General features: G+C 39.7%; 1 protein-coding gene across 3 annotated transcripts; it reads right to left on the bottom strand.

The window, feature by feature from the left end:
• Positions 1–67: 67 nt before the first annotated feature.
• LOC115351772 (mitochondria localized glutamic acid rich protein) lies at positions 68–27,581 on the bottom strand. 3 transcript variants are annotated; one of them, XM_030038982.2, is made up of 7 exons: positions 27,367–27,581; positions 25,466–25,569; positions 24,304–24,406; positions 19,541–19,774; positions 4,998–5,174; positions 4,253–4,301; positions 68–1,627 (listed from the first exon to the last, which is right to left on the bottom strand). In XM_030038982.2, the coding sequence occupies exons 1-6, from the start codon at positions 27,449–27,451 to the stop codon at positions 4,255–4,257; spliced, it is 750 nt and encodes a 249-aa protein (XP_029894842.1). In that variant the 5' UTR covers positions 27,452–27,581; the 3' UTR covers positions 68–1,627; positions 4,253–4,254. The 3 variants fall into 3 exon arrangements, with proteins under 3 accessions (XP_029894842.1, XP_029895027.1, XP_029895114.1); XM_030039167.2 differs by having other exon boundaries at positions 5,016–5,174; positions 27,367–27,580; XM_030039254.2 differs by lacking the exon at positions 4,998–5,174 and having other exon boundaries at positions 27,367–27,579.

Raw genomic sequence — 27,581 nt, 5'->3', positions numbered from 1 at the left:
GTATACATCCATCACAGGATGTTTAATCTACCAGATAAATAAAGATAGACTCTCATCCAACAAAACATCAGTCTAAGACTTTTATTCCAGTAGCTTTGTCTACAAAAATTGCTTTTAATCACAGTGGCTTTATCCTTTAAGCAGAAGGCTGTGGTGTGGCTTCTTGAAGCTCAGGAGCCTGATTTTGCCTCTGCATTATTCCAGTTATTCCTAAGCTGGTACAGGGGCAATAGGCTATATTTTTGCTGGAACACTGTTAAGATTTGCTTTATGGTGGGGGAAGGAGCGTGTGTTGCTTTGTGCCATGGGTAGGAAAATCATAATGCTGTAATTTCCCTTTCAACATTTTTCCAAAGTTCTGCTTGAAGATAAAGCAGTCAGATACACCTTAAAACTCACACTTTCTATTTAAATTGTGTATAATGTATCTTATTTGGCCCTGGTTTAGCATTATCGCCATTCTGTGATGGCTGTAATGGGTCTCAGCAAAAATTTTGTAGTAGGTGCACACTCGTGCACATGCCCATAGCACAGTGGAGGGTTAGGAGAACAGTGTCATACAAACCCATTATTCATTATAGATTTTTTCATTATTAAGATAATACTAACAAGACAAGATTATTTAGCTATTCTGTTCTTTATTAGTCCCTAAGAATCCTTGTCCATTTGAACACCTGTGGCATAGCCTTCCATGGGGATTTTGCTGGCCATCTGCAAGCGCTCGGAGAGGAGCTTTACCATAGCCTAAATTGCTCATGATTTGCACAAGAGCGTTCTCTCAAACCTCCGTGTTGTTACACCACCGCTGCATGCCACTGCTAAGACAGAACAACACAGAAAGGCTACAGCAAGCTGAATAAGGTTTGGTAGGAGCCACCACTTCAATGATGACAACTTTAACCAGTGTTATTTTGATTTTCATGCTATAAAGTACCTATTGCCAATGCTTGCAAACGGGTTTTGTTCTCAGAGCAGGAGTCTTAAAAATGTTTACTCCTGGATATTATTGTGCAAGGAAGGGTAGCTTCTAAAATGTTTATGCAGAAGGAAAATTAGATCTTGTACATCCAAGTGTCCTATGCTTACAATTGCAAATCCAAACTTGGGAGCAAACAAGGTTATCTTCCCCATGACCCAATTTAAAAATACTAACAAGTAATTTTTATGAGATTTCAACTTAGTTAAAACTTTTTACTTACATTCTAGCATGGAATGTTACAATGGTATAATTATGCACCACAGTTTGGACCAAAAGTAAGAAATCAATGTACATAACAAGACAGCAAAGACCTAAAACAAGTTCACTTCACATGGTTTCTGTTAAGTCTACTGCTTCTCTTAGCACGTGTATTTATTACATGCTGGGTGGTGCTTTGACAGTTGTTACTGGATGCTACTTTCTAAAGCAGAGATGTTAATCACAGAAGCGTCTCTCTGACCAACTTAAATCGTATCAGGTTGTCTGTTACAGCAATGAATACTGGTCCTAATGAGCAGTGTGTGGTATGACAAACTGCACAATTTCTTTTATGTCTCCAAGGAAGAGTATGAGGTTTCACACAGGAATCAGCTGGTTGATTGCCACAAATTTTTCCATTAAACTTTTCAAAAGCTTCAGCACTGCTTACTGGGAAAAAGAAAAAAGAATCTAGTTTAGAGGAAGCAACAATAAACAATGTTTAGCAACAGACTCGATTCATCAGGTCTTTGTCTTTGCAAACATTCAAAGCACACTGTAAATTTGACTGCAGGTTATCAGTTAAGTGAATTACAGCATATAAACACTACCGCTGCGTAAATCATGCTTATCTGATGGCTTGTGAAAACTTGCTCTGCTACCACCAACAAAGCCCAATTTCAAGGAATCCCTCACCTTCAGCCATGTTGCTCAGGTATAAATGAGTTCCCCTGCTTGCTGGACACATTCCACTAAGCCTTACTTCTAGCAACAGTTACTTGCTTAACTTTAAGCACGAGGTAAACCAATTGTGTTTGCTGACATTACTGATACAAGTAGCTTCATAGCAGTGTGAATTCAGGGGCAACAGCCACACACAGTAGAACTGCTGTACTCTGAAAAGAGAGGGGAACAATAGTATATTCTTACTCAGGCATGCTCTCAGCATCAATTCAAGGCTTCATCTGAGGATTTCATCCATTACTACTACTTCTATCCCTTCACCAAATAATTAGTATTTTTTTAAAAAGTGAACTGGATACTAATTTAATTCTCACATCAACATTGTTTCGATTTTTTTTTTTGCTTTTAATTCCCCCCAAAATATGATTTGTTTTAATGCAAACTGAAAGTTAAGGTCTGTACCCTAAAGTGCTCACAATCAAAACACACACACACACACACACACACACAAAATTAGTTCTTTCCTAACTGGGAATGCATCATTGCTCTTGACTTGTAAATTGGAAAAAGTCAGCCTGGCTTTCAATCCAGCCGCAATCTTCCAGCACTAAGTAGTAAAGTGTTTTATAAACATGGCTTTTTTTTTTTCCCCAACAAGATTGAATTGGAAGGTAGTAAGAGATACTTTTTGTAATCTTGTGATGCTATATTTATAAAAAGACTTTTTTTGTCAAAAACAGCGAAAGCAGTTTAAGCAGAATTCAGTGGACATGTATTCTGGTAGCAGATTCATCTATTTTTCACCTATTTTCAATTTGTTCCATCAGAGGTGCTTCCTACAGCTTGCCTTTCCTCCCACTCCCACACCTTTCAGTTACTATCTCTGCCTTCATTAATTGAATTGGATATATTTGGTATTTGTTGTCTAAATCAAAAATCTAGAATAACAACACAAAAATTTTTAGGGTTGCAAGATGTTTACAGGGAAAAATAGAGATTCCTAACTCTATTGCTTTCCCCATATCACTGCATTTATGTGTCTCAGAGTGGAGAGAATTTCTTGGCAACTTATTTTTCTGATGTGATATCCTCAGGTGCCCTTAGCTTTCACTCTGAGCAAAAATAACAGCTTTGAGAGGCACACTTTTGCAACTTTTCTGCACATCTCATCCATTCATTAAATATCTGTTCCCCTTCACACCATTATTCCTAGTAAAACACAAAAATTCTATCTGGTAGAGGAACATAACTTACACTAGCATTTTGTAAATTACTTTATAATTGTGGTGTTGGCTTTGCTTTAATTTTTTTTTCTTAGTTTTGAATGCTAAAACAACATGGAAAAAGACCATGCAGTTTAAGAACAGTATTTACTTTTTATCACAAAAAGATAAGAGGCATTACCTCATTTTATATTGCAGTGGATGATGGAATAAGCAAACATGCATTTGCAAAGGACTCAGATTATAATGATAAGGTTGTGTATTTAGAACACACGTTTTGAGGATGCAATGAAAAATAACTTTCTTTGCTCTGTTTCCTTCTCCTCTTGCATTGGTGCTCCAAGAAATTAGTGTATGAATTGTTAACTAGCAGCAAAAATAATTTTGAGAATTCCTGACCTGGGAGGTTTATTTGCTCAACTTTCAGTTGTTTCTATTCTAGTTAGTATCTTTTCTACCAAGATTCATGTTCATATTTCAGCCAAACTTTATTCCCTCAGGTTTCTACCACCATCTTACAGTCCATTTTGGAAAGTGGAGTTACAGGGAATAGCAAAATAGTAAGAATACTGTGGACAAAGTATTTTATTCTATAAAGTAGTAAAGCCAACTGTGCAGGATACTAGCAAAATAGTAAGACTATTATATTCAGTATTTTTCATTAGCACAAACTAAGAGTGCAGGAAGACTAATTGTGAAAAAATGTCTTTAAAAAAAAAAACAAAACAGTCCAGAAGCTTACAACTTCACCATGTTTACACTGAGGATAACAAGAGAGGAGTTCACTTGTATAGGGCAATAATCCAGAAGTCCAATATCTATATAATTTAAACCAATGTCCAAAGAACACTTTTTGCCTAGAAAAAAGCTACAACTATTGGGTCTTTATCCAGTTTGCATGGGACTAAGATAAAACCATAAATAAATACCCACCGTGACAACTGATACAGAAAAGTTTTGCTCCCTAGCCTGTAAAAGATGCCAGCAGTCGTTCCCAAACAATAAGAAATACTTCAGTTAAGTTCTTTTTTGCAGCGTACTTGTTGGGAGCAGAAATACAAATTCACCATCAGAGTGCATGTGCAGACTTAGCACATGCTGCAATTGCCACTGAGAAAAAAATAAAGGTGAGGAGCGGGAAACCACATGCTGCAATTGTACCGTGTACCTTTAGGGTTCCTTAGCAACTTCTTCAGGTGTCTTCTCCTCCACAGAAACTGAAAATGGAGACAAAACACGAATGAGAAACATTGGAAACAACTTATTCGATGACAAATAGTCAAGTAAGTTGTTTCCTTTAGTCCAAAGGATCCTTTGGACTAAAGTGATACAATTTACAGTTGTATTAGGTATACAGAGGTTTTTCCTTTTAGCTTTTTAATTCTAATTGCAAAAGAGCTGAGAGGCCAAACTTCTACGTTCCTTTAAAAATCTCCACAGTGATGATTTTAACACACATTTTTCTTGCATTCAGTTATAACATTCAACTTCAATAGCAATATAAGATTGCTTATAGCTGCATTGAAACACTGCAGGGTTTATAAATATCACATGTTCTATATTTTTCTTTACAGCAATATAATTTGAAAGATAGAATTTTCTTAAATTAAGTCAGATGTTAAAAAAGTGTGTTACATCCCATGCAGCACAAGGGAGAATTTCTTGTTCTTAATGAACTTTACATCTAGCCACTTAGCAGGGCACTGAGCTCAAAAGACCCCCGCGATCCAACTTAGCAATACCTGTTTCTACTGCATGGCATGTAATTTCAAAATTAAATTTTCTGCTAACACCATGATGCCAAACACAGTCATCGCTAGCAGCCACATTGCATCATTTGAGTTCTGCATGCTCTTTCAGCTAGTTCAGTGCAAACAGCCATTAGTGCTTTTCAGAGACCAAACATTTCAGACCCAGCTGTACTCTTGCACCTTCTGAAGTTTCCCCCGACTCCTCAGCATCAACGTCCTGGCTCTTTGAGGATCTGTCAGAAATCTCTTCAGCTGCTGAGGCTACTCCTTCCTTGACACTGTCTAGGTTTTCCTCATGGGCAGAAGAAGCTGCAACATCCAAGACTTCACTCACAGTTTCTATGAATCAAATTAGAGAGAGAATTGTCTTCCCATTCACCAGCCTAAATGAGGGCGAGCAGTCAAGGCTCACAAAGCATAAAGTACCTGCCTAACATACATGTTTGAAGTAACTGAAGACAACAGGATCTATCAGATGATTACATTTTATCATGCAAATAAAAGTTTGCAAGTGGAATTCCAGGGAAAGTCTGACTTTTCCCAGCCCTGCAGCAGAAAACGATAAACATGAGCAATTTTCATGTCTTTAGACAAAGGTCAGTATTCTCTAACATGTATATTCTCTTGCAGATACCCTCATTTTATTTTCTGATTTCTGTCAAACCATTCACAATGTGTAAGATACTAATGGTAAAGCTTCCATGGAAATAATCCTAGTCTGATCAACACCATAGGACATTACACATACACTCCCCATAACCTTGCAAAGATGTCATGGGTAGTTTTAATGTAGAAATATCCTAACATCAGGCTGAAGGTTCAGGCTGTGATTCCAGTGTAGCATGATTGCCAACTAGCCATTTTTAAATACTCCTTAAGGATAAAGCAATCTATCTGTATAAAAGTTGGTAACAGGTAATGTGTCTACATACAGACACGCTCTGCAGGGAGACTGAACACATCATCCAGCAGTTACAGGTTAAATTTTACTTGAGTAAATTCTGTCTTACCATGTTCTTCCAACCTTACTGTTGGAGGTCTCCATCATCACACACCTTAACTGCTTGGCAGGATAAGGTTTGCAGGGACTTTGTTGTTACAAATTGCGTCCTATACTAAGCTACATGTACATTAAATACAGCTAACTAAACAGCTCCATTAGAAGTTCAATAAATGCAGCAAATACGAGTTTTGCAGAGCTAGCATCACACGCCTTTTTCCAAACATCAGCTTGCAGCTATTTAAATACAGCATGTTCTGAACATCAACTATTTCACTTTATTTTGCAGAATACTGACTGAATTTTGAAGAAGCAACAAGGAAAAAAATTCAGGAATTGCTACCTTTGTCTTTAGAGGGAACAGGCATGCAATAAAAAGAGTACATTTGAAATTCAGAACATTAGATATTTTATAACTAGCATCACTTGATGTAATGCAATATATTTGCTATGGTAACAAGCTGCTGGGTTCGAGTTTGTAACATCAAACATTCAGTTTATATTACCAAAAACTTGCTCTCTGGCTTATAGTATTTCATCTGGCTAATTTTTGTTTATTTCTTGTGATGTTTTAGTGTTTTCATTTCTTTTGCACTAAGACGAGTTGATCAGTAAGCAAGTAGAGGGAGCAACATGGACTTTCCTGCTTTTTAATAAAACCTTATTTCCTTTGAATGGGAATCATGCTTATTTGTCACCTACAGGAATACCTGCCTTGAAAACAAACATTAACACTTACACCACTTGTACTGAACGATTTGTCTCTGGTCTGAAGTATTCTTTATGGCTATCAGAAAGGCAGGCTACTGCAACAAAATATGGATTCCTCCCAATGTGTCCATCCAGGTCTCTGCAGAGTAGCTGTCACTCCCTAAAATACAAAGGGCCTTGCTGCGACAGGCATCGCCTTTTTGAAAACCGACATCTGTACGTATGTGTAATTGTCCTTGGTTACTGCAGAAAACTCCAGCTGGTACTTTTATTCAAGTAGCATTCACACCCATTCCTTGACCTTCCTGGTGCCACAGCTGAAGTCCTCTTTTTGAGAGGAGAAAGCTGGCGGTCCAAGCGCACTTGCTCACGGCAGCACCAGACACGGCGGCTTGCACCGGATCATTATACATGCCTTAAGACATTATCTCCAGCAAAGATTCAGACTGGCCTATGAAGATCATTTTGGCATAATTTCTTTGGCCTACTGCAACTAGAGCAAGCTATCTAAGTGTCTTTTGGTGCTTTGAGCACCATGAAAATAAAAACCAATCTACAACCACGAAGGCTATTTTGAGCATTAATCTGACGTACCAAAACAAATCTCGGTGTATTTTCTGGTGGTTTGTACACGGCTCAGTCTTGGAACAAACGCTCTGTACCCCACTCACGAGGGTCAACGCGTTTTTCTCTGTCCCAGGGAATTGCTGTGATCCCAGGGCAAGAGCAGATGAATGACGACCCGGCAAGCTGAGAACGAGTCCCCTGCCTCTTTCAGAATGGGGACTGCCACATGGCTCCTTCTCTGCGGGGAGCATCAGGCGTACTGCCAGAGTCCCTCGCATCCTCTCCTACCGATTAGCTGGTAGCACAAAGCATTACAAAGTTTAGGAACTTCTCCTTTTTGTTTCCCTGGATGTTAAATTTACCTCAGTGCTATTCCCCGCCCCCCCCCCCCTTCTTTTTAAAAATCTGCATGCATTTCATATTTTTTCAGTCCAGCTTAATCTCTCACAGTTGTTCCATGTAAAATCCTGCAGTAACACCCTATTTCATAAAAGAGATTTTAATCTATGACTGGTACAATGATGACTCATTTTCCATAATCCTTAGAAGAAGGATTTTACTTTTCTGTCTGTTGAATTATTGCAAAGTTGTTAATAAGTCTGTCGTGAAACTCTACAGCAATTAATAGATGTAATTGAAATTGCTTATAACTTTTGTTAGTTCGAACACTAAAATATTTAAGCTTCTTTATTTTTTCAAAATAGAGTTGTAGAGGAATTACAGCTTCTTAACTGGTTCTGTGTCATTTTCTGAACGATGACCAGTTTGAAATTCTGAAGTCCCCATATTTCCTTGTGCAGCGACGACTGCAACCCATTGTTGTCCATTTACGCCAGCTTTCTTACAATTTCTACAGGCTTTAACTGAACAAAATTAATCTGCATTGTGCAACTGCTTCTCTGCAATGAAGACACAGGGTAAGTGCTGTTCATATTATGTTTTCCGCTGAATGCCCAGCTGGTTTATTAACAATATTACACAATACTGCTTCAGGTCCTTAACATCTTTAACAAAACACCCACTTGCAGTGTTCCAGTCAAATTCATCTCAGTCAAATGATGATTCACCCTGATCCATACAATTTAAAATCTGCCAAAAATCGGAATGTTCTTGATTTTTTTAGTTTCTTCTTATAGTCACAAAAGTGGGGTTGTTTGGTTTTTTTCTTAATTCTGTAGTGGGGGAAGAAACCCCCACATCCTTCATCAACAGCACTGGAGTTAAATAATTTCATAATTTTACCATTTCATTGAGTGTTTGGTGTGCCATGTGTGTCCCCCCTCCCATCTTAGTAGGTAATGTTACTCTACAGAAGCTATACACTTCACTGTTTCATACAAGGTATTATACTGGCAGCAAAATCTCAGTCTTTGTGTATAATATTAGCCATTTTTTCCTGAAAAATTTATATTTATTTTTCTTATGCCCTGGGATAAGTAGCTAAGTCCCAGTATCAGCGGCTACAGTTTTCTTCAATTTTGCTAGGCATTTGTATATACTATTGCACTTACAGATGTGAGTTAGGAGCTTAACTTTCTGGTGATTTCAACAAAAGATAATATAAAAGAACTTCAAGCCTCAGAGAAATCAAACTAATCATGTTTACTAACTGTAGGCAAGTGGTTAGGCTTTGCATATTGCATCAACAGCTGTTCTGAAAGCATTCAAAGGGATTTTAACATACCAAGGATTTTGAGGACAAACATCCTCAGGCTAGTTAGACCCCCGACATATTTCTACTACGCAACCATCAGTACATAACTCTACATCTTTGTAATATCCATTGCTCACGTGTAACACTGAACCCTAACAAAAATATCGCCTGCTTCTGCCCAGGATAGCTATATGTATGTACTCTCAAGTGGTCTTTAGCTCCTGTGCTTTATGAGATAAACCATTTTGAGAAGAAATGCATCCTTCCAAATTGCACATGCAGGAACAGAACATGACTGGGCAAGCACCAGCAGCACATTACATATGCATCAAGCACAATACCAAACCATTTATGTTATGAAAACACATCTGTTTTGAGTAAATACAGAAAAGGAAATTGATTTTACAGACAAAAGGAAATTAGGTTTTTGGTTTCAAATTTTTTTTTTTTTTTTTATAAGGCAGCAGCATTAGGAAGCTCCTGTAGCTTATTAGGACAATATCCAACATCTAGTTCCACCTAGAAATATAATTTTTAGGAAACTATCCCTATCATCTCGGGGTGGGGGAAAGCTGCTTCCTGTATAAAGTAGTTATTCCTGCAGTCTTTAAGGACACATATTTTACTCTTACAAGTGCTACAGTTGCAGCACTGAGAGCACAAAACTCTACATTTCTGTGCACTCACAGTAGAACAGAAAACAGTCCAAATCCAGGGCGCTTCTGCATCCTCATGATGGTCAACTGAATTGTCTGAATATTACTGAGCTCAGCATTCCCCCAGCAGAACAGAGAAAGCACGATAAGCAGGGACTTGCATGCCCTGTGTGACTGTTTGCTCCAGCTAATAATAAAAAATAAACCACACACACACACAGATTGACTTTCTCCTGCTAATAATAAAAAACCCAACACAAAACCCCACGCACGTGGATTGACTTTCCAAACTCAGATCCTACCGCTTGCATAGCCTCTTCCCCCAAAGCTTTCAAGCATTTAAAACAAGCTTTCCAACTTTCCTAGGGGAGTTTTTATGCAGAATCAGCCTGGATTTTTGTCTGGGATGCAAAGCTCTAGTCCGAAATTAAACCAGCTCGCACTGGCAGTCATGTCCTACCACCTGGGAAACAATATGCTATAGGATGATCTTGAAGCAGGAGGTGAAAGGGAGGTATGGAGAGAATTGATTTGGCACAGATGATGATAAGTGGAATCTGAAATCTGCCAAGAACTTGGTTCTTGCAAGAATTTTTGTAGAAGATACTGTTTCTGATAGCATTTCTACAGGGCATATATTGTTCTACAGGGCATTAGCCTTCAGTGTTCATAAAGCTGGATTTTCCAACCTGTGCTCCATACCACATACCATGCGTGAAAGCTAATAAAGCAAACTTCCAATTGTCCAATACGTATGTATTATTTCGTACGTCAGCTTTCATTGACCACAATTCCTGAAGAAAGCAATAGGGTATGTGAGATCAAGGAGAAGAAGAAACAAATAGGCGACTTCTTTACTTATTCTACACGTCTACAGTCATGTCAGCATAGCCAAGAAGAGTAAGGAGACAGGTCGAGAGTGAGAAGTTGTGCTCTGCCATCTAAACAAGCCTGTACTTCCCTGGGAGCAAGGTACCTTCCCTTTGTTAGAACACTGAGGTTTCTTTAGTGCTAATTTAAGCTACTGCTTTAAAGCTTAGAGCAGCCCTTCAAACAAATCAATCATGTTAATGTGAGGATTAGGTCTTCACACTTACCCTGAAGTAGCAGCCAGTTTGCAACTAATTGTTAAGAAAACAAACAAATGAAACTTACTTTACATATAGAAAGAAATTAAAGGAAAAGAACTGTTTTCCTCATGCAGGTGAAGCACCTTCCCTTGTGAAAGCAATACATCTTTCTCTTAACATGTAAAAATAGAGGAAGCTGTCTCTCGTAGAGCAGCATTAAAAGAAGGAGAAGTCCAAATTTTTAAAAAAGCGTGGGGGCACTCTTGGAATTCAGAATTTCACTCCTACAGCAAAAGTTTCACCACCCTTGGCCAGGCAACTCAGCACTACTGCAAACACTCTCCTTGTTCAGAGTGCTTTTGACTTGAAACTTTATTATTATTTTTAATATCTGTTGATACCAATTTATAGATGACTGATACAAATAGCCTGTAGGCATAGTTAAACTAAATTGTATATTATATTTTTAAATCTTATTGGACCTTAAGCTTTTACCTTGTATTTTTAAGTGGCTTTGAAAGTGTTTTCCTCATTTACGATACATATGGAGAAGATAGCTGCTCCAGATTTTAAAATTAAAGCTACATTCAATTTTTTCCTTGCTTGGGGAGATGTGGGGATTTCAAGCCCCCCCAGGATGGAAGTTTCATAACAAGATAACCACAGCCTTCTCAGGAGTACAGCCTGTATTTTTCCCCCCAGTTTTGCATTTCTCTACTAATATATTTAAAACCATCATATTTTGATTCTAATCCTAATCCTTTGATTCGTTTTAAAAGTGATATTTCCAGTTAGAAACAACAACAAAAAAATCTGAACAGGCACCGGCTTCCTGCAATTTTTAAAGATACTTAAAAATACACTTTTCTGAGTGAAGCATTTCACTTAAAGCAGTATCCTTCATATCATCAATTATTTTTTTTTAAGCAGTCAAGATGAGGCTGATATCTGTAATGCAGAACGTCAGGTTCAGTTACTTAAAAAAAATATTCTTTGCAGAAGAATTTGGCTTTATAAAGCTAAAATAATACAAGTTAGCCAGCATAATACAAATGGAATCTGCCTGGAGCACATGAACCAAAGCTGGAGTACAAAACAAGGCTTTGAGATTTCAAGCTGCCTATAACACAACCAATGCCACACAGTAATTCCAAAGGGAAAAAAAGAAGTCTAATTTAATTGTGAAAACAGAAACAATATTTCATTTACAGTCTTTTAGAGAACCACTCATACTAGAATGTGATGCTTCTGTTTACATAAAGCTTCTCCTCAGTAAGGTCCACCGAGGGTCTCAGGGTGTCCCCTGAAATGTTAGGATAGGCAGAGCAAAAAATTCCCCATTCCTTTTCATAGTTTTAAAGACCCGCTAATTGAAAACTGACAGTGGAGTAGAACTCACTTTTTAAAAGTCAAATTCTGCCATGACTGAAAAGTAATTCAAGAATGTATTTGAGAGAGACTGCAAAACAGAGCACAAGAGGTGGGGGTACCTGCCTCCCTCAGATCTAATCCAGGGGAGAACACAGCAGTAGCAGTATGAAACTGTGATTCGCTTTAAGATCAACTTAACACATTTTGGTCCCATCATCAGCTTTAAAGAAAACGGAAAAGAAGTTCGTTCATCCATGGCTTTTGTTCTAAATCCTGAGGTGGTGGTGACAGCTAAGGTCCCCTTCCTTCCTTCCTTCCTTTCTTCCATCAGAAGCCACCTGCCACCCCAGCTACGGCTGACATGGGTTCAGCACCTCCTCCCTCTGCTTACAGGGGCTCAAACCACCATCAGCCACATCAGTAATAAGAAGAGGGGGAGATAATAATCACAGAGTCAGCCTGGGACAAAATAAGCAAAACTGTGCATATGTCGTATAAAGTGAGCAAGTGCTTCAGGTCTCATTGGCCAGGAAGACACAGGGAGCTCAGCACGGAGGGCTGATGTTCCCCACCAGGAGCATCCCAAGCACCAGGAACGTCACTCAGGACTACTTGAAATGCTCTCTCTCTGCTCACTGGCATTTTATTCAGTGACCATTTAAGATTATAACAAGCTAGAGTAAGTTATCCACCTCTTCGAAAAGGAAAAACATTAAACACTTAAACATGGGGCTTAAAAAGGAAGAAACCTACTGGATGGTTAACCACAGACCAATGCCTCTCTCCGACACCGTGAATTCAGCACTTGACCTTCAGACAGGAAAAAATAAACCTCTCAGCTCTGTGTGCTAAATCGAATCAGGGAACTAACAATTATTTAGAAAAGCACTGATTATTTCTCAGTCCGATCAGTTCCTTGAACACACAGGACGGAACTAGTGGCTGGCAACTGCCGAAGCCCACGTTGCTCTTAAGAAATTGTTTGTGGAACTGCCCTGGCCCGACCGTGCTGTTGTTTGGACATGGCACGAAGGCAGCCTCAGCCTCCCCTACCTAGCAATACCTCGCCAGAGCCCACAGGCGTTAGGAGTTGTCTCCCTTTGGCATTTCAGCTATTCCGTAAGTTAAACCTGAACCAGAGGCTCAGAGCCCAAGGCCTGAACAAAGGCAGGCTGGGATTTCTAATAATCCTGCTGCTATAAAAATATGACAGCTTTTTCTTTTTGCAAGCCATCCATAAGTAATCCAGCTAAAAATCCATGAGGTCCAGCTGAGAGCCTAAACCATGGCATTATGAAGCACATTTTTAAGGAAAAAAAAAATTTACTCACTCCATACAGCAAGAAAAGAAACAACTTCATTCACAGGTTGTTTGTGCCTAATGTAGGTCACTAGTTCCTAAGAAAAGCCTCATTAGTTCATACTAATGACCAGAAGGCTCACTTCAAGAGAGCTTATTCTAAAATGGATGATTAAAAAAAGATTCAGAGAGCCTGTAATGGTCAGAATAAAAGCATAACAGTTCATACCACGTTAATCCAGAATAGTTTATAATACCTCATATCATTTCAAGTATATCATTTTATATTCTGTAACAAGGATTTGTAGCAAAGAGAAGCAATTCATATTGTGGTTTGTTGGTTGGTTGGCTGGTTGTTTTAAACATCTAGCCACTGACTGGAACAGATTGTGAGAAAAAACTAGTGCAAGTTAACATAAACAGCATGTATGAAAATGCACTAATAATTTGATGTATGAAATCCTTCTGAAGTCGTAAAAAAACTTTTAATTAAAGTTAGGCATTTTCTTTAACACTCTTCATACAAAGTAATGCACCAAGTTTTACCCACTTACATTGTTTTCAAAGGAGCAACCAAAGTTCAGCATGTTGATTTTAGAAAAGGATGTTTCTCTCTGCCATGAGAAATGCTGCCCAAAAATCAATATAAAAATCCCCATCATTACCATTCTGGTTTGAACTGCCACCACAGGAGAACAGAAAGGAGTCCCTTTTGCCATTTTCTCTAAAGTAGGACACTAATAGTATTCCTCTGCATGCCTTATTTACAGAAAATGTTCAAATAACACAGGTAATACTACTTAAAGGTAAAGTAAATGCTAACAGTTTGTGTTGACCAAAGTGAGTGCTTGCTTTCCAATTTAAATAAAGTTATTTTAGGATTCTTTTTAAGTCTTGACAATGAGCTATAAATATTGTATTAGTAAAAAGCAGTAAGTCCATTTTCTCCTTAATAGTGACAATCCTTTAGGCATTATTCACTTCATGTCCTTTTACCAGCTTTAATCTTTTTTTGAGAAGCTACTTGTCCCCTTGTTCTACAATAGACAAATAGGAAGACAGTTATTTTATGTAGTTCTCCCCCACTTATTTGTTTGCACTCTTAGCTGGGAAGTTCTAGGGTTTTTTCCATTTTACTGGAATTTTCCTCCCCAGCCCAGTACATGCTGTAAAATTCTCTTTTCAGCTAAGCTGATCAAAACCGAACGGTCTCTCCATTTACCAACTTTTGTTCTTCAGATGCTCACAACTTTTAAAGAAGTCTTTTCTAAATATTGTTCACATTCTTCCTACAGAGATTTTCCAGTTATGCTATGACGACTCATCTGCAAGCTCAGTTTTATGAAGAAAAAACAGAAGGAAGAGAGAAGAGACTAGTGGCCAGTGTATGGCAATCAGAGATGCAAGAGAAATGCAGCAGCCCAAGGGCCAGATAAAGAAAGTGATAAATGTGAAGCAGAAATACCCAACAGAAGGTCCACAAATATGGATACTTCCCCAGTAGGATAACATTCACATAATTCAACTTTCTAGAGCCTAATTTAGCTAGCTTGGTCTACCACAATAATTGAAGAGAAAAAAATCCTCTAAAAGTAGGTTCAGAATAGAAAACCTTTATTACAGTTGGTAATTAAGCACCGGTTTCATCAGATGATGTGAATACTCTCCCTGATTCCACCTGTCTTCTGTTACACCAATTTACACCTGGAGATCCATTTCATGCCATGACATTATACATATGAAAATGGTAGATAATAGGCCTGTTATGAGATGCTTCTGATCTATACCAGTGAGGTTGAGAAGAGAGAAAAAAAAAAAAGTGTAGTTATTTTCACAAGGTCCAACTGTAAACAAGTGGTATAATCATAAGGGATAAGGTCTGTCCAGCCTTACCCATACTGCATCTTACCCCAGCACCTAAGGTTGTAAAGAGCTGCAGGCTGCACAGCTTTTCCTCCTTCCTCCATCTCACACAAACAAATGCCTAGAAGGATGTGTTTGTTCTGCTGAGCAACATCATTCTGAAAGCCTCTGAATAAGTATGCACAATTACAAATTACTCTGAGGACTTTTCAGCAATCTTCAAAATACTCCCAGTGTCAGAGCATTTGAATACACACCCAGAGTTTGGTAACTTACCAAGCAAAAACAAAGTACACTGATCACGTCGGGTGTTTTTGTCTGCTTGGCATCATTGTGCGATCAGGTCAGCAAAAGTCCTGTCCAGAAAGCAGTAACTCCTGTCCAGTGCAGCCTGTATTTGTTTCTCTAGGCTGCAGACAACTGGCATTGTAATGCCATTTGAAGCTTGACATGGAAAACACTGGCACATTCACACACTAATCCTCCCCAAACCTAGTTACTCACTCAAATGGTGTTTGAAATAACAGAGAAGAGACCATGTCCTTCAATACTTAAAAAATTAGGAAAGAACCTATGCTACAGAAGTCAGGAGTCCAAGAAAGCATGGTTTTGGCGTAATTGCTTTTGCTATTCCAGTTGATAATGCCAAAATCTCAAGCCTCAGTCCTAGAGTTGGAGAAAAGTTTATAGTGGCAATCCAAAAACTAAAAGTCACAGATGTAACAATGCTGCCTAATCCAAACAGCAGCTTGCCAATCTGTACATTTTATAGCATTTGCTCTATCTGAAGAAAAATTGATCTAAATTTATGGTCCCCAGACACGGAGTACACTAGAAGGAGAACAGCAGAAAACTTACCAGCATCTGGCAGTAACCAAGAGTGACAGCGCAACAGATCAAGCAATAAAAAGGTACAGAAAACTAGAATTTAGAGGAAGCTAAAACCTTGGGAACAGACTAACATGGCACAGTACTTTTTCTGGCAACAGTATTTCACTGAATTCCAGATACCAGTAGTGGGTTGTAAATTGCTTAAATTGAGGCAAGGAAAAAATTCCAGCCAGGTACAATTGTAATTAACTTTCTAAAATTGAAAATACCCTGATTAAGTACCTACCTCCAAAGTTGGGGGATTTTTTGGTTTGGTTTGAGGTTTTTTGCACATCTGTGTATAATCACACATTCTTGTTATCTGTATACATACATATGTATGTATACTGGAGCTGGAGACAAACATCCATTGGCACCTTGCACTTCCAAAGACATTACAAAAAGCCTTACACATTAAAAGAAACAACTGCATTTGAAAAAGCAGAGGTTTACTGATAACCATAAAAATACTTGCACCTTCATCTGCAGAAGTAACATCAAGCTATCAACAAAAGTAATAGAAGTCATTTAAATAAGTGTTCTTTTTCAAAGTAAGCCTGCATTTCCCTGGGCAGTTCTGAAAGAAAAATTCTTCCCTATCTCAGTAAAAATGGAGATATGCTTTTTTTCCCTCTAAATGGAGAGAACACAAATGATAAAAATGGTTAAATACAAAACTGTAAGGTATTTCCAGATGGATTTTAATCATACAATTATTTTTTTTAAAACACAAATAGCTGTTGACTGCAGGTAAACCCTGAACAAAGGGGTACATAGAGAGCAGAGAACTTTTGACTCAAAGTACCATCTTCTTATATTTTAAGTATTATGCTGACGGAAACCAGCTTTTACATAGCTTAAAGGAAAGGGATACTGGTTTAAGCCTGTGCGTGTAAGACCACGTGCTGCTTGCTAAACCCCTCAGGCAGTCAAGGGCCAGAGGCTCCCCATCAATTCCTCAGAGACCCAAGGGAAGAACCGCTTCATTCAGGGGTCCTGCTCTTCTCCTGCAGATGGGGCCGGGAGGAGCGGAGCAGCCGAACGCCAAGGTTACCTGCGGCAGGAGCCTCTGCAGCCTCCCAGGGCAGGACCCGGGTTACACAGCGGTCACAGCAACTTAGCCCCCGTGGGGGAACCTCACGTGAACTGCTTATGAGATCCACAGGGTTCACCCTTGACTCAGGCACACCCATTACGAACAGTGATTTACAACAGTCTTCACTGGTGACCAGTGGCACAAGACAACTGTTCTCAGAAGCAAGTTTTAACACCCCAGAAACGCCAAAGAGATCAGGCAACGCTACACCGGGGAGAATACTCCCTTGCTTTAGAAACTAGAACTGACTGCGGGGAAGTACAACTTCTGCTGCTTTATATGAAATGCTTTAGCTAATATGTGATATCCCAATTAGTGGTTGGAAGGAAGATGGCTGATATAACATGCAGAAGTTCTCAACAGTTTTATATCCTGCAGGTTCGTTTCCGCCTGCTTTACCACACAGCAAAGAATAACCACTGCAGCAAGATTTGACAGAGGACACCTGAAATGACCCTCAGAATCCCTTATAAATTTCAAGGTAACAAAAGTGTTGTTCTAGTGCTGTTTTCTTCAGTAAGTGGCCAGAAAAAACAGATCTAAGAAATCGGTGATTTCTAAATAGCACATCCACTTCCAGTCAACACCAGCAGTAACTAACAGTTACAAGACATATTTCCTCTTATAAAATAGTGACCACTAACTACATGAAGTCACCATGTCTAGAATTAGATCCTCAGACTTAATCCACTTATGCACAACATTTCTCAGGGAAGATCCTAGCTGCTTCCTCTTCAATAGAGCAGTAGGAATATTTACCATACAAAAGACCCCACCCTATCCAACAATTACCAAATATTCCTAGATCAGCATTATGAAAGGAAAGTTCAACCACTTCTGGACACAAGCAAGTGCCCGCTCCTTAAAGGGGTATGTTGCAAGTGCTCGGTAGACCAACAGAGGTAAACGCTGCAAGACATTTTAAAACATCTTATATCTCTTAACAGCTCTAATTCATTAACTTTAACATATAGCAGACTACTTTTCTAAATGAAATGGTCTAAATATTCCATAGGAATGGAAATTTTTAAGGCTCTAGGTATTTTAACTACTACCTTATAAGTATTTTTAATATGTAAACAGTAATAGTCACTACAAATATACCTGTACTTTTTATTAGTTATATTACTTTTAGCAGATTGAATCAAGTATTGGTTTAAAATATTATTTGCAATGGATTGTTTTGCAGACAAGCACAGGAGCTGTTCACACGTGAATTAAAACCCCATTCTTACCTAGCCCTTTCACAAAAGTCAGCCACTTGAAGTGCCACACCATTTCTCAAGTTCATTTGTTAAAAAGGCAATTAAAATGACATCCGTTCCTCACTGCAGTCACCAAGGAAAAAGGCGAAAACAATTCTGGAATCTGTTAATACCTTTCAAGGTACTGTGATAACCTCCCATGGACTAGCAGTCAAAATGCTGTTAATCTCAGTTTGACCTGTGTTTTAGATATATCCTCTCAAGCGGATGTTTGTATTCTCCAAGTAACTCAAACATAGGTGTGCAGTAGGTAATGTTTAAGTCAAGCTGAAAACTGCTTCAGTGGTTTTCATGTTTACTACAGCCACACTGAAGTCTTCCCTTCCAAAGCAGGAATTAGAATTAAGTTTCTCTTTCATGACAGGCTGGCAAGTTTTGTTGTTGGTGGTGGTGTGTTTGGTTTTTAACTGAAGATACCAGATGCAAATGTTTACTGCTTTCCTATCGACTGAGAAATTGCCATTGCTTTATGTGTGTTCCTTCCAACTTTAGCTGAAGAAATCAAGAGGTAAGAGGATAAGCCATTGCTCTATCCTCACAGGTTAGTAGAAAAAAAAAAAAGTTCTAAAAAAATCAAGTTAAATTAGTCTTGTACTTTGTGCAATTTATGGATAGGTTTGCATTTGTATTATTGTGATTTTTTTAAAAGCACAGTAAACCATCTTAAACGCCCTGACAGTTCAAAATACTGAATATGTAGCTACTAATCGATTTAAGTGTTCAATACCAATTTGATGTTTTATTGCATTTTGAAATTTTTAGCCTATTATATCCTTAAAACTGAGATCATGACAACATTTTGGTTGCTACGCAAGGTTTTGTTGACATTACATTGAAAGAACAGCTATAATTATTTAGTGTATTTAGTGTATTAAGTATTTAGGAATGGCCAGTGAAATAAAAGTGTTCAGATTCCTTAACAAACCCTTAAGAACCAGGTCACTGAAACAACTGTTTAACTGATCATATTACATGCCCACCTTAATATAAGATCTTAAAGAAGAGAAATAGAATGGGGTAGTAAATAAACTTTTCATTCTACTAGTTTTAGACAGTAACTCTGGTGCCCCAGGCAGCATGCTTTTAGAGACACTGATTTAATGAACTTAATTACCTTATGTTCATGATAGGTCAAGGTAACACCTGAATTAGTTTTCACGGTGGGACAAACTCCATTAGGAATACTGACATTTGTTCTTAATGTTCTGTAGTAAGAGGCAGAGTTTTAGAACCCACAACACACACACACACACACACACAAAAACCGCATTCATAAGTTAACCTTGCACTGCAGCAGCTTCTGAATTAGCAGCAACTTCCAAATTAGCAGCAGCTTCCTGCTGTGCTTCCTCGACAGCAGGGGACGCATCTGGAGCTGGTAAGTCATTCTCCCCTCCAGTTTCTGGGGATACCCCAGCATTCTTATCCTGTGCTGCAGGTCCAGCAGCAGCTACTGCATCAGCCTCTTCCGTGACTGTCTCTGCTTCAGTGACTTCAGCCGTCTCTTCTTCATCACCTTTTAAGGATTTATTTAATACAATAAAGACAGTAAAGCACATGCATGCAACACAAATTTGCAAACTACTTTTTACCATCCTCCTCATTTAAATTTAAAATGGGAAGCTAAGCTTTGGGATCAGAATTTACAAACAAAGTCAAGGAATCAACAATTAATCCCCCCATATTGTCTAATGTGGCACCAAAAAAGATGTTTACAAGATGAGAAAACCATATTCTTAATTACCGAGTTTGATAATTGCTTCAGTGTAGTAAGAAAAGAAACTGTGGCTTAAAGCAAGTGACTGCAAGAGGTGCGAGTGCAGGGAAGGATAAAAAAGGACCCCACCAAGTGTTGCTCCAAACCCACTCTGCTGAAAGGGCCAGTGATAATGCACTCATGGGTGTCAGAGGGAGCAGGATTCTTACCCTGTTCGTAGCCAGCAGTGGAATTACCACACTGGGAATAAGACATTTGCTACCATGCTTAGAAGCTCTTATGGAGTGTATTATGCATCAGGTTCACAGCTTAGAAGCACTGCAGGCCAAGACGTGCCTTCAGTTTGCACAAGCCTATTTTCAAGGTGGCTAACTTGGCTGGCAATAGCTACAATAATGCCGAGCCCAACAAGTTTTCAGATGGGTTTTGTGCCATCTCTTAGGTCTGCGCTGCCACAGGTACTCTGCTATGCCTGCTTGCCCTGCTTTCTTTGAAGCTGTATTGAATGCACTGTGACCCCTGCAAGAGCCACAGCACTCAAGTAAGAAAGGTAAGGTCTGCGGGGCAGAATAAAACAGGGGACCCTTACTGAAAGTAGGTGTATGCAAGTGAGAAAACAACTGGCTAATTTTAAGCAGTCAGCATTCACTTTACTAGAGATATGACCAGTTATGACTGACCGTTTTCTTTTTACAAGCCCCAGCTGCCTTTTAAAGACTTGTCTACGCTGCTGTGGGTCAGACTCTTTAGAATCTGAAAAACCCAGTGTTTCCCAATCATGCATTACTTCAAACTTAGCTAAGACAAGTAATTAAAAACTAACAGCACAAAGCAACAAAGATGCACACTCACCATGCAAACATGCACTAAGATCCCATTAACAAAAGAAAGTTATATACCAAGTGTTCATTGCAAGTTTACTGCTAGAACCAACTTGCCATGTGAAAAAACAGAACTGGAAATAAAGTTTGTAATACAGTGTAAACTAAGTGAGAATAGAAAAGAAAGGACAGCGCTTAAAGAGACATAGTCAGAATTTATTTTATTCTTTTATATCTGTTTAAAAACTAAATCAGATCAATTTTAATTCTTGGTTTTCTTATGCTAGTGCAAGCCTATCTTTCTGTGTTCAGGTTTAAACACAAGTCTATTCGTTGCTCAGTAAAAATCAAAGCTTTGTATTGTGAACCTGATCATGTCCCTTTAAGAGAATGCTGTATTTCAAAAAAAACCTAAATTGATTACACAAAGAACAGACTAACAGCCAAGCTCAACATTCAGTACACTTTATTGGACAGTCAAATATAGAGTGCATTCATTCAGAACAGCCAGCTTCTCAATCTCAGAACTCCCTCTACAAAGCAAGATTCAGTAATAAGCTCAATATGGTTTGGCCTTGCAAACATAGGTAGTTCTTTTAAAGTCTCACAAGTGTGGAGTTTTACAATAGAAGGTATAAAGTCATTCCAAGGTAGGCTGCAAGGTACGCAATGGTGAACGACTGTCCTTTGTTTGTATTTAACTTCCTCGGGTTTGGAAACAGATTTCCCTTGTATTTTAGTCTGGAAAGTGTAAAAGCAGAGGATAGATTAGAAAGGTTGAATCAGCTTGCATCAAGTTAAAAAGAAAAGTCATTGCTAAAAAAGAAGGAAATCAGGAACAAGTTTAAAGGAGACACATGCAAATGGAAGACAAAACTCAGTATTTGCTAAATAAGCAAGTAGAATGTTCTGCAAGGCAAACATCACTTTACAGTTCAAATGATGTCCCAGATTTCCTAATGCTACTTTGACTCAGGCTTCTGCCAGGGGCTTTTTTAAATCCCTCCCTAAATTTGAAAGTAGCTTTCAGTTAAGAAGAGCTACAGAAAATTTGCTACTAGAACTTTTCTTAAATGTCTGGTATCATTAATTAAAATACCATTAAATATCACTTCAACCCTTTAGTAAACAAACAAGCCTAGAAGAGCATTTGATTGTTTCTCTTGTTTTGACAGCCTCGTTTGCTACATGCAGCTCTCTAGAGTAGACATTTTGGGTTTGGGCACAAGGGGAGAATTTTCCTTGGGATGAGAAACCACAAAAATCATTCATATCAGGAGAATCTCTCTCTGATCAGCTGCTCCCCAGTATTAATTCTTCCAGCTAGGAAGTCCTTCTCTTACCACAGGACATGTAGCAAATATGCCATAAACATGCTGTTTGGCATGCTGCTTTTCCATCCACCACTTCATATTGTTACCAGCACTGTTTTATAGTTCATTTTATGTGACCCTAGGAAGTATTAGATTACTTTGAGAACAGATTATCGGCAATGCTTACTGTGAAAAAGTGTAAGGACTAACTGAATCTAAAGAATGTGTCGGGAAAGAAGCTGCAGTGGCACTTCTGGGAAAAGCAGTACTACAGTAACACTCTGTGACAAGATACACACAAAAATATGGCTACGCAGGGAACAGGAAAAAAGGGGAGGAAGAGAGACGTTAATTCTTTTGAGAAAGCACACAGAGGATTCCATAGGAAAAGCAAGAACAGAAACCTCTTTTGGGAAGATACAGTTGGGAATGAAGAAGGATTTTAAAAAGAGCTGATTCAACAGTTGTTTTGTATTGTGAATTGGAATTAGCTACTCAGAAGTCCAATTAAAAACTCTGGGTTGAGCATTTACTCAGAAGTCCAATATTGAAAATAATATAGGAGACAAGTTTCAGCTGTGTTCACTGTACGGCCTTAGAAATGTTTTGCACTTCTTACTATCAATAATAAGGGAGGCAGCAATCATCTGCCATTGGTTGTCACATTCATGGAAGTTACTAAGCAGCACAAGGCATCAGATTATGGGATGTCTGGAGAGCACCAAGTACTCTTGCCCCAGTCTCGGGCAACACAGGTATAGCCTTCAGCGGCTCAACAGCACCACTGACTCTGCGGGTATCCCACTCAAACATTTTGGCAGGCTAGGGTTAAAACTCAGTACCTTGCAGAAGTGAACCTTAAGAGAAAAGAGGGAATATACTGGCATCATTTTGAGTGCCCTGGAAGGTTTGCTTGATGCTTTCACATCTACCATGTTCTTCTGACTATGTTAGAATGTAACGAGCATAACCCTCATTTCTTCCCTCAATGACTAGGTCACTAGAAGAAAATACCTACTTTGGTCCTGGTCAGATTTTTTATTTTAGGGACAAGGAAGGATTGCATTAAAATTGTGGCCAAATTCTCAGCATTTAAAGAATTAAGTTTAAAAACTGTATTGCTTCCAGCTGTGTAAAAGAAAGGAAATTAACGTCTTTTGTCATTTTAAATCTTAAAAGTTCTAAAACTAAAAGATGTGTTGTGGAACTTCAAGACTAACAACTTCAAAAGAAATAATTTTAGAGGCAGACAATTCAAAGCATGTTCTCACGCTGAAAACAAAATTTAAACTCAGCATACTTTATTCAAACCTATACTTTGTGTGCATGCAAATATATTAAATCAATTCTCTAGATGTCGGCATCAGAAAAAATAAGGAAGAGCTTCAAGTGCTATGGCTTCATCAATTCATTTATTTTTTAAACAACAACTAAATAAAAATATAAAGATCCTTAAGAAGCAATTTTTTCAAATTGCTTTTCCTAGCAAGGCCATGCGTGCCAAAGTTCTATCTTTTATATTAATGCCGCCGTAATGCTAATTGATGTAGACAGAGACAACATTCCATTACAAGTATTTGAACTAACATGGTCTAATTATTTAAGCATGAAGAGCTAAGTAAGGATTTGCCATACATTTAGGTGGTGTCTGTTTTTCATTTAATCCTAAATTAAAAAGGACAAAGTCAAAATTGTGGGACAAGAAATGGGTCCAATTTACAATATTTTTTAAAAACGTAGGTTTTTTCCTATTGAACTGCGTTCCCTGCTGGCACGTGGCCTGGAGCCAAACTGTTGACTGAGAAAAAGATATTATCTCCTTCCCCCCCAACAAACAAAAGAACAAAACTGATTTTGACAGCATTATGCATTTAGTCAAGTTTCATTAAGCTTCCAGTAAATCAAATGCAAATACCCAATATAAAATTAATGGTTCACACATCAACTCTTTCCATCCAAAGAGACTCCTGCAGGTTGATGACAGGCCAGATTCACTGCCTGAACATTAAGTCCAGTCCCAAAATTTGTGCAGAAGTAGCTTTGTAACAGAACACTGCACAACCACCTTTGTCTTTACTCCCACTCACAGAGCTCAGACAAGGACTTGGACAGCTTTAAGGCCTGGTTAGACAATCTAGAAATCTGTTCCAGATCCTCATGTACCCGAAGAACAAGAAAGAAGAGCTCAACTCACCCTTGCTTGACCAAGGTTTGTCTTTCCGCCCCTCAGCTCTCTCCTGAAGAATATTCAAATGTTCAATATACTTGCTGCGGGATGAACTGACTATTCTGTAGGCCTGAAAGGAAATTATACCTAAACTTACTGTTATATCCCTACAAAGTTACCAAACAAGAAGAGGGGAGAGGGAAAGAAGAGTTTTTAAGCAAGTGCTACTGCTCATCTTAAAAGGCATATCAAATTATGCTAAGCAAGGTTAAAAAAAAATTTACCAAAAAAAAAATCTATTTTGCTATACTAACATATTTATACGTTTCTTATTTCTCAGTGGAATACAATATACCATGTGGCTTTCAAAGTGCTGCAGTGTTTTGGGAATTGAACACAGTATTTTAAAAGACAATTACAGACAGATTATTTTTTAAAAAAACTATGGTCAAAAGGTGACAGCAAGAAAATTTGTTATTCCTCCAGATACGCAATCACACAAGTTTGATATTGTGAACAAGTAGAAGCTACTTACCATTCAAGAGGATTATTTTGTGGGAGAGGGAAACATGTACCTCTCTGGGATGTGCTAGTCAGTATCTCACTATCTCAAATCTTGAGGGGGGGTGGAAGGAAGCTATGAAATGGAGGCTTTAGGGATGTGAAGCAGAGTCTGATATATTTAGATCCAAGGAAGAGAATGATCACTGAAAAGCTTGACAAAAGTAGATGTTTACAAAACATCTTAAGTAACTACTACTCTTATCTTTCTCTGTGCCCCAACTAGCAAGGTTCATAATATTGCCCTTGCGGCTTCAGACAGCTTACTTCACATCTGTCTTTCCCGCTTTGAGATATTCTTAATGTTTGTGGTTGACAAGAAGAGGCAAGGGATGAGAGGCAGGTGCCTTGCTCCATCTTTGGACATGTTCATTTCACATAAAGTATGTTTTCCACTAAGAATGACAACAGCACTAGATACCTAAGTAACACTAAAATGGGCAAGCAACAGGCATCCAATTTCACTAGTTCTCTTGAACTGATTCTTAAGTTAGACTGTATTTAATTATACGCTACGACACCCACATTCTATTGACGGTTTGCATCTTGACCATGTTCTTTAACCCAGAACACACCTTATACCACGCCAACTTGGAAAGCACAAACAGCTCCATTCCCAAACACTTACATAAAATAAACCACCAAAAGCAGCAACACCAGCAAGGAGGTAGTAAATCATGGTCTCTCCAGAAGAGCCAGGAACACTCCCAGATGACATCTGGCGAAGAGGTGCTATAAAAACCATTATTGAAATTGATGTAAAGTGCTGCTAAAATACGATCACAAAATAGAATGACAGAATCTGAACTTCGTATAGGAAAGGATGATTTTAAAAGGTGTAATAAAACAGAGAGGTACAGCCTAGCAATGTTTAGGACAACTGAGTAACACAGGGCGTGGTGCCTAACTGAACAAGGTGCGTGGCTGAGCTCTTCCTAAGAGTGTAAGATTTTCTGTGAACTACACTGTCTGCCTACCAGCTTCCAAGCACTGGATGCAGTCTATATAGACTAAGGAACATTAAAAAAAAAAAAGGGGAACATAAAAGAGTTCTGCCTAAGGTATGTAAAAGAATCAATCTGTCCTTATTCAGTCTTGCTGCAGTCATGATCAGCAGACGTAACAAATCCTCTTCAGTTTAATAACAGAGCACTTTAAGAAAAAGCCTTTTCCTTTGAATTCACATTCTTTCATTCTCAAATAGACTGCTGACATTTAAATACATGCCCATAACCTCAAGTATTGACCAACAGGGCAGACAGGCAGGATTACAGTTTTATCCCCGATTGAGTACATGTTCACTATAATAGCAGTGTTAGCCATTTATTTTTGTTCACCGTTTCTGTAGTTTTGATGCTTGCTATAGCCTTGGATTCTTCTGTATATCTCAGAAGGAGACTCACAAAAAACACACATAATTCTGTTCATCAACAAAGCTTTCAGCTAGATTTCGTGACTTCATCCCAGATGAGTAGCACAGGCGAGAAACGCCTTATTGAAAGGGTGCTCATTAAACATAAAATGGCTCTGAGCATTGCAATCAGTAGCTGCAAAAATAGTCTCAACCTCAAAATATTGCCACCGTGTGCCAGATTATGTTTTAGCATCATCTGTCTCATGACACGCTTTCCAGACTCCTCTTCAATAGTCAGGCATCCTAATGGATCTTCTCACATTTATATATACGTTCTGTAGCAGTTTCACACGAATACTTTCTTCTCAAAGGCTGCACGTTATAGGTAGGAGAGTGCCCAGCCAGCCTGCACTCACCCAACACGGCCTGAAGAGTTGTTTTTTTTTTTTGCTCCTGGTTACACAATTCCTGATGCACCAAAAGCCATGGCTGCAACACACCACACCAGGCTGATTCACGCTCCCTCCCGGTGCTACCAGACCGCTGAGGAAACCGCTGCTTTGACTATCCACCTAAGGGCGTTTTTTTACCACACATACCCCCCCCCCCTTTTTTTTTTTTTTTTTTTTTTTTTTTTTTTTTTTTTTTTCTGGGGGGTGGAAGTGAAGACAACGGCGGCCCCCTCGCTGCGGGAGCGCGGTTACACCTGCCCGCCACCGAGCCTGCTGCCATGGAACGGGGCCGGGCGGGGTGCCACGGCCACCACCTCAGCCGCTTCTCCCAAGGGCGAGCCGCCTAGCGGAGCACGATCCCGCCCCGCGGGGGCAGGGGCTCCCCGCCGGAACGCGGCGGGGCTTTCAAGGCAGCCGGCCAGCCGGTTCCCAGCGGCGGCGGGGACGACGGAGCAGCCCTCCCCGGCTCCCGCCCCGGTCTCCTCACACCGCGGCCGCGCGCCCTCACAGACCGCGCCAACGGCCGCGCCGCGCGCCCGCCGCACCTGCTCCCCCCGCCCCCGGCCCGCGACCTTCGCGCGTCCCCCCCCCGCCCCCGCCGCGGAGAGGCGGCGGCGCGTCACCGTCACCCGTCCCCGTCCCGTCCCTCCCCGCGCGTCCGTCCCACCGTCCCGTTGACCTCTACCCGGCCGCGGGTCGAGCTCCGAGGCGGCCCCCGCGTACCACGCTGCTTGAGGCGGCTCGCAGCAGAGGGAGCCCTGCTGAGGCGAGAGGCCAGCGCCTGCGAGGCGGCCCTGCAGAGATACATGGTGGTGGCGGCGGCGGCGGGAGCCGAGCGGGCACCTCGGGGCTGCCTGACAGCGCGGGGCTGCGGCCGCGGCAGAAGACACCGATCGCCACCTCCGCCCCCGCGCGGAGGGGCGGGGCCCCGTCGGGGA

This window comes from Aquila chrysaetos, chromosome 1 (genome assembly GCF_900496995.4).
Source record: "Aquila chrysaetos chrysaetos chromosome 1, bAquChr1.4, whole genome shotgun sequence".
NCBI lineage: Eukaryota > Metazoa > Chordata > Aves > Accipitriformes > Accipitridae > Aquila > Aquila chrysaetos.
This window is presented reverse-complemented; position numbering and strand designations above follow the sequence as displayed.

Excerpts from the sequence above, each read along its gene's own strand:
- LOC115351772 (XM_030038982.2), bottom strand. The coding sequence starts at position 27,451 with ATGTATCTCTGCAGGGCCGCCTCGCAGGCGCTGGCCTCTCGCCTCAGC. Across the intron at positions 24,407-25,465 it reads CTTTTGGTGGTTTATTTTAT|GCCTACAGAATAGTCAGTTC; the intron begins GTAAGTGTTTGG and ends ATTTCCTTTCAG. Across the intron at positions 5,175-19,540 it reads AGAAGCTGCTGCAGTGCAAG|AAACTGTGAGTGAAGTCTTG; the intron begins GTTAACTTATGA and ends TTTGATTCATAG.